General features: G+C 43.4%; 2 protein-coding genes across 4 annotated transcripts in view; one reads left to right on the top strand and one right to left on the bottom strand.

Annotated features, from left to right (window-relative positions):
• si:ch211-212d10.2 (uncharacterized protein LOC557710 homolog) overlaps nt 1-12363 on the bottom strand; it is a 34914-nt gene that overhangs the window by 21309 nt on the left and 1242 nt on the right. For 2 of the 3 annotated variants that reach the window (XM_061296433.1, XM_061296432.1), the window contains exon 4: nt 10792-10843. In XM_061296433.1, coding sequence (XP_061152417.1) covers nt 10816-10843 — 28 coding nt within the window. In that variant the 3' untranslated portion in view covers nt 10792-10815. Of the gene's footprint in view, nt 1-9621; nt 10844-12363 lie in introns of those variants that run through there. The other variant, XM_061296431.1, reaches the window with a different exon arrangement.
• Nucleotides 863-11815, top strand: cilp2 (cartilage intermediate layer protein 2). Its single transcript, XM_061296421.1, has 10 exons — nt 863-1033; nt 3589-3663; nt 4254-4523; nt 4616-4798; nt 4966-5121; nt 5197-5514; nt 5590-5698; nt 5785-5942; nt 6655-9078; nt 9153-11815. Exons 1-9 carry the CDS (start codon nt 970-972, stop codon nt 9066-9068), a joined length of 3747 nt encoding a protein of 1248 aa, XP_061152405.1. The 5' UTR covers nt 863-969; the 3' UTR covers nt 9069-9078; nt 9153-11815.

The raw sequence follows: 12363 nt of genomic DNA, 5'->3' as shown, positions 1-12363 counted from the left end.
TTTTTTTTAATATTTGGTTTTTAAACTTAACTTTAGCAAGCTTACACAAAACTCTACACTGACCAGCAAGACCAAATCACCATAACAGGCCTTCATTAAAACTGTAATCGGTGAAAGCATGACCTCGCGTCACGTAAACAATGTACACATGTAAATAAATCATCTTCAATGCGCATCGCCGGAGGGCACGGGGATGAGCGTGTTTGTTTACAAAACTCGGGTTCTGGATAGTGAAAGACTTGATGGTAGCTTGGCTCTGCTTACACAGATGGATTTTGGTATGTCGGAGTCATCACGCTCCATCTGAACAACAGCTTTGTGTTTTGATAAGTGGAGAAACAATGTGAATATTAAATCCCACAAAAGATAATTCTCGAGAACATTGTCTGAAAGAATTAACGTTTTTAAACTTGCTTGACTTTTCTTTTTCCACAGATAACATTCAGGCAACTATATATCTGTGAATGACTTGTCGCTAAACACATGTTAACAGCATGACTAATTAGCTGCGCTTTGCGTGCCGCCAACGATCATGTGGAGGCTTTGCCTCTGCTGGCGTGACACATGACGCCACTTCCACTGATGAATGTGGGGCCAATACATAGATAATTAAGTCTAGAATTTAATAATGGTTTTATTTTTAGCATCCACTCCTTCCCAGTCTGTCTCTGCAGAGTGAGCGCCCCCACCCCTCCCCTTCCCCAGCTCACCGGCCCCCAAGCCCTCCTCCATATACCTTTTTGTGGAAGAGGATACGGGGGACCCAGATGTTACTCGGAACTGACCAATGGTGAGCAAATAGGGGCCGGATTGGCGCGCGCCCACGTTGCTCCATCTTTTTAAAAACCACCGGCCTCCCAACTCTGACTGAACAACCGCTGCCTGAGCGGCGACGACACCTCTTGGCATCTCGCACACCTGACCAGGGACCAGGACCGGGTACACTCGGTTGCACTGTTGAGTGACACCATGTCGGGATTAAAAACAGCGGCTTTCCTGCTCGCTTTCCTGGCTTCTGTGGCTCTCGGTCAAGGTAAGTGAAGGTCATGCGGGAATGAAGTTTAATCGTATGAGATGATGGACCTGGGAGGGGAAATTGGTGGTGAGCTCATAGGATGAAAGAGCGAGAGCACACGTGCTTGCATGGTACTTTACGGACCACCACTGTGGATCGCACACGCCAATATTTTGACACAAGCACACTCCACCCAAAGGCTGATCCACAACATGTGCTGGTAGCAGAGGAGGGCCGCCCTGGGCGCTTTGTTGTTTTTACTTTTCAAAGTTTTCTGTGAAGGCTGACATGTGACGTCCATTTGACACATGGGTATTAAATATTGACTGATAAGGGTTACAAAGGTCATTAGAGAAAATAATTGACTGAGATGATGGCTTTTTTAAATATTTTTTTGGAAATGGTCATTCGTAACTTGATTAGAATTTTTTTTTGAATATATGTATATATAAATTAGCTTTAAAAAAAGTAACTACTAATTGTCAAACGTTTTTTTAAAAATCTGCAAATTGACTGCAAGTAATCCAATCGTATTTGAAGAAAAACGTATGTGCAGGATTATAAATTACTTTACAATAAGTAACAATTAGTGTGTTATATCCTTCGGGATAAAAATACCAGTGATGTTAGTCCAGCTACAATTTAATAGCTCTCTTTGGACGTAAACATATTGCAGAGGCCATAAATGAATGTCCCCCAAAAATGTCCCTAAATAGTGATGTTCTTCCAAACTTCAAATTGCATTGGCATCCCCAACAGCTAAACCACATTAAAGTTGGAGTGAAGTTTGCTTTATCTGTCCTCAGTTCACCCTCGCAACGCTGTGCCAGTAGCGCCTCCTGTCATCATGAACTAAGTACTGTCGTCTACTTCCCCACCTGTTGATTTGGGCTTTGGCAAAATGAGAGGACGTTAGCGCGAGTTTAAACATCCATATGGTCGCTGGCGCAATCAGTCGTCCCGTAAGGTTTCAAGCGTAATGCTTTTACGACTTGTTTGGCGGCCGGCTACTTGTGCTGCTCAGTTTAAAGAGGAGCACTTGTACCACTGCTTTGAGACAGTTTCAAAAGGCTTGCCAGAGAGCCTCAAGGGTGTGACCGATACTATGGATGGAGGGTGACAACCAGTTGGAGGACCACTGGGAGTTGAACAGTTTTCAGATGTTGGAGCAGGCCTAATCAACTTTTATCAACTTGAATTATTGTTGTTAAATTACCAAACACTGACTTCCAGTCTTTTTCCTATTAAGTCTGTTAGATTTTTTTTTTTTATGTATGACTTTCTAAAAATGTATATATAAGGATATGTGTGGGTGTAATTTATTTCTGATGGGATTCTTTGTGCTGTGGGCAGTTTTTGGCTCCTGTGCAGCAGTTCAAACAAGGACGTTGAGACAGTTTGAATGAGCCCAATCACGTTTGAACGAGATGAAAGCTAGCCGCGGCTAATACCTTCTTGTACAATATCGGAATAAAAAAAAAAACCTCTTGAAATCATGCATCTGATGTGCATCATTAGCTAATGTCATGAGCAAAATTGCATGTCTTAATGAGGCGCAGATGCTTTAGGAATTCAAACTTGGACATTTGAGGGAAAGGGGAAAAAGTGTTGCACACCTCGACAAAGAAAGCGGCCAAATGCAAAAACAGCTTCCATATGACATGGCAAACAAATCACACACATGCAAGTTGCCCCCACTGTAAAGAATGCAGACAGACAGTCAGTCTGCAACAACTTATACTACAACCTTGTATTCTAATCCAACAAGTTATGTAACATATGAGGAGGGGGCAGTTTTTAGGGGTTGATGTCTTCTCCTGGAACATACATGTAATAAACGAGATCCAGACCTCTATACGGTATCCATCTGGTGCAGTCATACCAGCTGTGACACCTTGGTCTCCACATGTTCCCCATTTTATTTATTGCCGCATGATCTATGGAGCAGGCGAGGCGCGTCACAAAGAGCCACTGTGTCGCAAAACCTCTAAAATAAGAGTTGTCGCCGTTTAAGATGTTGGAAGAATTGTAATCCGGTAGCTCGCGTGGCACGCATGTGCCGCTATAAGTGGGTTGGCAACATCATATCCACTGTGGGAGGGGGTTGGCGTGCCGATCAACTCCAGATATGATCAGAATTTATTTTTCAGCAAATCACTTTTTTATGCTGCACTAATGACCCGTAATTGATCGCATTTGTTGTTCTTGGTCAAGACCAGAACGGAATCTAATCTTTGGTCAGTAGCAGCATTTTGGTTTTTTAAAGCCAGAATGTCGGCGGCGCTAACATCTCACTTTCATCAAGCCATCACGCTAATGTGCTACTGGCATTACAAGAAAGGCTTGAGGTGAAGCCATAAAACACATCAGCCACTGGAAGTTATAATACATACACGCTCAAACAAATACAACGCCTTAGCATGTTTCTGTTTTAGATACGGGACACGATATTGAAACTCAAAAACTTTTTTTTTTTTCCAAATGCAGCTGATGTCTTGTTTGTTACCAATCAGACAACAAAATCGTAATGATAATTTGCAATGCTAACTAAAGTATTTGCTTTGTGTTTGCAGGATTTCGAAGAGAGAGTGCATCAGTCAGGAGCAGCAGAGCAACACCAAACAGTTTTAAAGATACGCAAACGACAGGTGAATTAAATTAAAAAAAAAAAGTTTCAATCAGAGATGAGGGAAATTAGGGTTACACCTGCAGATTGATAGGTGAATGTTTTTTTTAAGTTACATTTTTATTTGAATTATGAGATTTAAATTAAACGCAAATTCAGTGTATTAAAATTTGGCATTTTGAGCTACACAATCTTATTGAATCAGAAACTAATTTGCGTTTATTACATTTTCCAATCTAGGATCCAGAAGTTCTTACTATGTGAATAAAACATGAGCTGCTTTTAGCTATTAAGATCCTAGCCGGTAACCATCTACTCATTAACTTCACAGGTGACAAATGTTCTAGGCCTTGAGAGTTCAACGCTATTTTTGAAGTATCTGCTACATTCCATAAATAGATTGCCACTGCATTCAGTTATTGTCGAGTACTCTCATTTTCTTGCCTGAATGCATTACGGGCCTCATTTGCTTCTAAATGACTCCCCAGAGTGTGCTAGGTCTTAAACGAGTTAAGCAGATCTATTCTGATATGAAAATCCATCTTTGATTTTGACCCAATGACTTCATCTTGTGTTTTAAACATTATTTCTTATCCGTTAAATTGCCTGCAGGTCTGACAGAGTGGACCTCGTGGTTTAATATTGACCACCCTGGGGGGAACGGGGATTACGAGCGCCTCGAGGCCATCCGCTTCTACTACCGCGAGAGAATATGCTCGAGGCCAACGGCGATGGAGGTTCGCACAACAGATTGGGTGGCTGCGGCAGAAACGGGAGAAGTGGTCCACTCCAGTCTGGAGAAGGGCTTCTGGTGCGTCAATAAGGAACAACCTTATGGACGCACCTGCTCCAACTACCACGTCCGCTTTCAGTGCCCACCAGGTAGTTGAGATCCAAGAGCAGAAATCGCAAAATCAACTCCAATCTTAAAACGCTCCGTTGTAATGCTGCTCTTCGTCTTTCTTGATTCTCAGAGCAGAGTTATTGGACCGAATGGGGCGAATGGGGGCCGTGCACAACAACCGTTTGCAACGACGTGGGTATCCAGGTCCGCCAGAGGAGATGCATGAGCACGCAGCCAATGCCTTTGCTCTTGGTTCCTGCCTGCCAGGGCCACCATTCAGAGAGGAGGGAGTGCTCCACTCCTCCATGTACAGGTGAATTGTTTTTTCGTAAAATGTGCTAAGCTTATCTAGTTTGAGTGCCAATAACTAGTCAACCAAAGTCCAAAAGTTCTTGGAAAATAACTACTCCAATATCCGATGACGTCGCAGTTTGCTTTGATCAAATTCCGTTGAAATAATCATATCCCACATGTGGGCAGCAAAGTGGAGTCCATGGGGTCGCTGGGGGTCTTGCTCTGTCACATGCGGCGGGGGTCGGAAGATACGAAAGAGGACTTGCGTGAGGACCTCGGACACAGTACAGTGCACCGGACGCCCCGTTGAAACTCAAAAATGTAGCAAGACTCCTTGTCCAGGTATGACGCAGGACGCCAAAGTACCATATTTGGACACCATGGCCAATATTTGACCTCGCCTCATTGTCTCGACAGTCAAATGTCAGCGAGTGTGCGCCGAGGGCCGCCCAGATGAAGACTGCAGTCGCTGCGTGTGTGATGGCCATGTTCTGCACGGCGACGTCCACAGTGTGACGGGGGTCCCTGTGGCGGGGGCCTTGGTGGCATTCACCAACCGTCCCAAAGTGATCCGTGCCCGGACAGACGCCAAAGGCCGCTTCAAATTGAAGGGAATCTGCTCGTCCAATGTGACTTCCCTCATCATCAGGAAGGACAAGTTTTCTCCAGTTACCGTCTCCTCTAGCAGTAACAGCACAGACCTTTCCTGGGTGTCGGCTGTTCTTAGATCAGCTGGTAAGTCGAGATCCGGTCATGTCTACAGCACTTTCGCCAAGCAACAAGGGGTTGTATCTTTTTAATTCCCCACAGAGAAGCCTTACATTGTGAAACACCCCGAGAACAAGGTGCGTTACGAGGGCGGCCGCGTGCTGCTGTGTTGCAAGGCAACCGGATCACCAACACCTGATAAATATTACTGGTGAGTTGAATACTAATCCCAATTTATGACCTAAGCACCTTTGAAGGGATATTATTCTTAACTTTGCAATTCTCTGTGTGCTCAAGGTACCACAATGGCACTCTGCTGGACAAACAGGTGTACAAGTACCACGAGGAACTCCTACTGAAAGATCTAAAGCCAGAACAGGCCGGACAATATTATTGCAAAACCAGCAGCTCTGCAGGCAGCATTAAGTCCTCCCCAGCATCCCTCACTATCATTGGTAAGTCTTGAACATCCATCATAATCAAGCTACTGTGCGTTTCTTTTCCCAACACATAAACCGGGCCAAAACTGATAAAGCTCCCTTTTTTGACAATGCACAGTGGTACGATAAACTTGACGGTCTGTCTGACTTCGTAAATTTACTCTAAATCCTTCATAGGATCAAGCAAAAGCACTATTCATTCCAGGTCTTTCGAGACGGAATATTACAGTTGAAGAGGAAATGACCCCAAGCTTTAGATCTCATCTGTGAGCCATGTCCATGCATTAAGAGGACAAAAAAAACATCTGAGAGAGGGGGGAAAAACATTTAACGGGCCATTTCATTTTGGATGAAATACTGGGGAAAAATAATCATACGGTCTGGCTCAAGACCTTTTCTTTCATTGCTTTAGCCCATTTTGAATAGTGCTACTAGTTCAAGAGACCTCAAGTCGCAAATGACTCAAACGCTGAAAATAGGGGTTGCAAAAAGAGGAGAGGAAAAGGTAATAGGGAAATATAACTCTGGAAGTTGATTTTCAAAATGATATTAGTATATTTGTCCACTCTCAAAATATTCCACCCCTCAAAAGACACGGTTGAGATATTTCTGTGCAAGACTTTAGTGTGTGCACTGAGAATACGTAGTAATATTTAATGTGCGTCCTACTGATGATTTTTATGCGTCGTATGAACATTACTTACTCTGGTTTATCGCAAATTCACAGCTAAAGGAGCTCCAGCATGCAATTCCACTCCCGAGGCACATCTGATCAGACTGCCGTTGGATTGCGTACAACCCGGGACGAACTCCAAGTTTTACAACGCTGGCCGCTGCCCGCATAACAAATGTGCTGGCGCTCTAGACTTTGATATGCGCTGCAGAGATGGCGCCGGGTTTTGTTGTGGTGTCCAAGCGATGGAAAGTCGGACCATTGACTGTGGGAGCTACATCCTTCCCATCCGGTCCGTATCCCAGTGCAGCTGTCAGAAGTGCGTGCAGCCAACTGTGCTTGTACGAGGTCGAGTGGTCACGGCTGACAATGGTGAGCCGCTGCGATTTGGTCACATCTACATTGGCAAAGAGAGGGCAGGCACCACTGGATACCAGGGAGGCTTCACCATCCAAGTTCCCCCTGACACAGAGAGACTGGTGGTGAATTTTGTTGACCCCACCGAGAAATTCATTGACACTCCAAAGGTGTTCATTTTGGATAAGAAGGGTGGATCAATCTACCATGACGTGAGGGTCATGAGGAAGCAGGCACCGATTGACATCGATGCTGGTGAGACCAATTCTATTAACCTGGGGGAAATATATGGGGAAGATCCGATTGGGCAGTTGGTCATTCCAGCCAATTCCTTCCACAAAGACAACGGAGAGCTTTATGAGGGAACCGTAAAAGCCAGTGTCACTTTCATAGACCCGAGAAACATTACCACAGCTTCTGCCACACCCGGCGATCTCAATTTTGTGGACCCTGAAGGTGACATGCTCCCGTTGAGGACCTATGGCATGTTCTCTGTCGACTTCCGCGACGAGAGCAACAAGGAGGTACTCGGGGCCGGAGCGGTCCAAGTCCTTCTTGACACACAGCATGTAAAGATGCAAGAGCATATTCCCAAAATGAAACTGTGGTCTTTAAATCCCGACACTGGTGTCTGGGAGGAGGAAGGCGACTTCTCTAGTACGACAACTACAGGAGGGCATGGACGGAGCAAGCGTGAGGAGCGTACCTTTCTCATAGGCAACATGGAGATTAGAGAGCGTAGACTCTTCAATTTGGATGTGCCTGAAAACAGACGCTGCTACGTTAAAGTCCGTGCCTACATGAGTGACAAGTTCTTGCCTGTTGAACAGCTGGAAGGCGTCGTGATCAGCTTGATCAACCTTGAACCCAAACCTGGATATTCCTCCAACCCAAGGGCATGGGGGCGCTTTGACAGCGTCATAACTGGCCACAACGGGGCCTGTTTGCCGGCTTTCTGTGACGCCCAGAGGCCTGATGCCTATACCGCCTATGTAACAGCAATGATGGGCGGTGAAGAACTGGAGGCAGCTCCCTCCTCCCCAAAGATGAATCCAAACATCATCGGTGTGTCTCAACCATATCTGGATAAAATAGACTACCAGCGCTCAGACCACGAAGATCCAGCACTGAAGAAAACAGCTTTCCGAATCAATTTGGCAAAGCCCAACCAAAATAATTTTGATGAAAGCAATGGGCCCATATACCCGTATCAGAATTTAATAGCCTGCGAAAATGCACCTGTTGATGCGAATCATTTCAGGTTCTTTCGAGTGGAGAAGGACAAGTATGAATACAATGTTGTACCCTTTGAGGAAACGGATCTGACAACCTGGACCGGGGACTACCTCTCATGGTGGCCCAACCCTCAGGAATTCAGAGCATGTTTTATCAAGGTTAAGGTCCACGGACAAAAGGAAGTGATGGTAAGGTCAAGAAACTTTGGAGGTTCACACCCAGAGACGACAGGCAAACTTTACGGCATCCGAGATATACGCAGTACCCGGGACATGCGAGAGGCCAACACTTCAGCAGCTTGCGTTGAGTTCAAATGCAGCGGCATGTTGTTTGATCAAGCTGAGGTGGATCGATCCCTCATCTCTATCATTCCACAAGGGAACTGTCGCAAGATTTCTACCAACAATCTACTCCAGGAGTACCTCATCAAACACCCCCCAGTTGCGCAAAACAACGACTCCCACGCCTTCACCATGTTAGCCCCCGTGGATCCTCTGGGACATAATTATGGCATATACACAGTCACAGACCAGAATCCCAGGGTTGCCAAAGAAATCGCGATTGGCCGCTGCTTTGATGGTACCTCGGACGGTTTCTCCAGAGAGATGAAATCCGACTCGGGAGTGGCTTTGACTTTCAGCTGTCCAGAGAGGAAAATCAACAGAGAAAGCCTCTTCCAGCGGCTGCAGACCAACCCAGGACAGACACTGTCACAGATGGCGAGGGACATGAGGGAGATGGAAGGCATGCAGATGCAGAGGTCATCCACTCAAGTGGTGGCCTATCCCTCCGAGCAACAGGGCAGGACCCAGAGTCGTAGGGTTGTCACTACAAGCAGGAGGACGACAGCCGTGCGTACACAACGACGCCAATGATAGTCGAGAGGTAGGTTTGAAAGATGATTAATTTCCATTGGGAGTCATATCGAAGTAACCTATATTTTCTTATGTCATTTCTAGACCTTCACTCAAGGCAACTCATGGAAGGAACTTCCTCCGTACTGTGGAAATCACCAAACTCAGACAAACAGCAAAACCTTGAGCCTGGCTGAACATATCCAATAATTGTATACTGACTTGAAGGGTTTGCTATATTATTATTTTTTAACCATCCCTCCTGAAAGACATCTTGTGGCTATATGAAAAGCAGTACCTGGCATGTATTTAAAAGCTCTGGTCACATTTTCTGTCTGAAAGTCGTATTTGACTTTTGAAAATGTTTATTTTATAGGTCTAATTTGTGGTATTTGAGGTTGGATTTTTTTTTGCAGCGACTGAATCAAAAGCAAACTGTTTATATTGGTGGCACACAACCATGTAAAAATTGCTCTCCAATGAATGTCTCTAAAAGTTTCAGACACTGAGCCCTTTCTCTTCAAACTGAGAGAATCAAGAGACACAAACTTCACAGTCCATTAGGCAAAAAGAGGACGTTTTCAGAAATTTTACTTCAAGTCGTACATTGGTACTGAGATTCAGTAATACATACAAATATTCATACCAAAGCAAACATGCAACATCTAAGAGAATTGACAGAATCATTAATGTCACCTAAAACAGTAAGCGGTCAGGATTTAATATTTATTCACCTGTTCAGTGTTTTTCATTGAGCTGTGCAATGAGAATATTTTATAATACAATTATAGGAGCTGTTTTTTTTTTTCAAACTGAAATATTCAACAAAAAATGCTGCTGCTAATTGAAGCGACAACTCTGTCATATGTGGTGAGGGGGATTTCACATTTTAGGCTCGAAATTACTCGGACACATTTGTGAGGTGATGTCTATTAGGTAGAAGTTTACAGCTTGTGGAAATACTTCAGTCACATACTTTAGTAGGTGCTGACGTTTTGGTTAGCAACGGAGTTCTGCAGTTGGGCTCAATAGTCAATGTGTGGACAACATCCATCAATCCCATTTTGTTTTTTTAAATTCTTTTTGAGACAGCCACTTTTGGAAATTGTACTATCACTTCTAATTTTGCTTCCGCGAAAGTTTCAGATTTCACATTTAGACAACTCTCATCATACAGACAGCAGCAACAGTATTAACTCAGTACACGTTATATTTAGTCTACCTTTAATTATTGTCATAACTTTTCACTTTAAAACTTGTTCATCTGAAAAAGAGGCATTTGCAGCCCCGGGTAATGAGATAACCTCTCCATGCTGAACTAATCCGAAAACCCAGCCAAGGGCGAGGATGGTCCATTGGGAACCCGGGACAGGCGCAGACATAAACACACTTGTGCAGTTAATTAGAAAATAAACGTTGCAATCCTTTGGGAGCCATTACGACAATATGATGCAGACGTTCATTAACAGTCAAACACGCTCAATTTTTGAGACAAAAAAGTAATTAAGAAGAAATTAAGTCACAATGGCACGAGACCAGGTCGTGCACATTGCATGAAATAGTTATGGCTTTGGCGTACAAATGTCACATTGCTGAGGTGAAAAATTGAATTCAGGTGATCCGAGTATCAATTTCCATTCGAGCATTGCAATCATGATTCTTAGGTTGACTGAAGATTTGAAATTGCCCATAGGTGTGATGTCAACTGTATACGTAACCTTGCCATCTTCAAAAACAAACGTACCTGCACATACTCTGAGCACAAATGTCATCTCGCAGCAGATGTAGCATCCAACCTGCAAGGCAGACAGTGATTGAATCCAGGAGCTATAGCAACAGTCTGTTTGCGCATGAAGACGTCAAACATCTGCACAACACAGACATCCGTAGAAAGAAGAGCTGGTGAAGGATGAAATGTTTGGTCAAGGGGGAAAAAGTGAAGTAATTGGGGTCTTCGTAGTCCACCGCAAGAAAGCTTGACAATAAGTGGCTTGCACATGCAAGCTGGAAGAATGCTTTGACAGCAGCGGCGGCTTTTTCATGAGAACATATCAAGGGGAGTTTGAGCGACAATGTAACAATAATAAAAGTCTGGCCAAGGCCTTGCATGGGAAAGTAAAGCATGCTGCTCAAACTTGGAACATAAAAGGACACTTAAGAGGCAAAACATTTGCAGTTGTTTTGGGGGATGAAATGATGCGAGTTGAAGCTCCATTCCAATAGACAAAGCACACAAAAACAAGATTTATTCTGTGTGGAAAGAAAATATTGATCTCTGTGGGAAGGGTATTTATCGTAATAATATTTTCACTTGGCGGAGATTTGGAAAATGTTAGCCTGACAAATCATTTGAGATTTAATGGAGAAGATGAAATCTGAGCTTTGAGAATAGGAATTTTTTGGAATTCTACGCATGCTCACTGGCAACATTTTGAATATTTCAATATCAATTCCTGAGTTTACACATTACCACATTAATTCATAACCTTGACCCAGCAAATAGTTTTTCATTAGGAGGGTAATAGGTAGACTAGTCACAATAGCCATTTTTTTGGCAATTTTCCACCAGAGGTCCAACTGGTGTCGGAGAAATCATAATTTATTCCAGAAGTGAAAATTTGCACATGCCACTCTGCTTGCAGGAAGCCACCTTGAATTGCAGCTTTCATCACATTAAAATTTGCATGGTGACTTTTTATCTGTAAATGGTCTATTGTATAAACTTTGTATGATTAAGAGACTGTAAATAAATGTTTGATGCTTTTGAACTTTGGAGTTTGTCACATTGAAGAAATTCACATTTACTTATTCCTCGCCCGTAGATGCCAATATTGGCCGGATTTGGGTTTTTTTAAAGGTCATGCTTGCGAAAAAAGAAATAATGACGTGTGGCCATCAGAGTAATAAAGTCCTCAGTAAGGGTTTAAATGCTGACTCAAATGAACCAGTGAAATTATGATCGCAATAAAACTTCCCATAATGGAGTAACGGCACCAGGACCTTCGTGACTGTGTGGCTATTTGGACTATTTTTATAAGGACAATAATTTGTTTAAACAGATTTTGGAAAATACAATAAAAATCGTATAAATGATCTGTTTACAAAAATCACAATAAATATGCAACAGGTTTCGATCAATGAAGATTTAAAAATCTTAACTCTCCCAAAACGTTTCTCTGTCTACGTAATGCAAAGTCTCCTTCAGACAATTCCCTGATAACATCATTGTCTGACTTCACTTGCAATCAAAGAACAAAGTCTGAGCAAGTGACAGATAAGGTTCAGGAATGCTTTCAAATAGCGAGGAAAACTCTTA

This window comes from Syngnathus typhle, linkage group LG14 (assembly GCF_033458585.1).
Source record: "Syngnathus typhle isolate RoL2023-S1 ecotype Sweden linkage group LG14, RoL_Styp_1.0, whole genome shotgun sequence".
Taxonomy (NCBI): Eukaryota; Metazoa; Chordata; class Actinopteri; order Syngnathiformes; family Syngnathidae; genus Syngnathus; species Syngnathus typhle.
The sequence above is the reverse complement of the archived record's forward strand: the minus strand, read 5'-3'. Positions and strand labels throughout refer to the sequence as shown.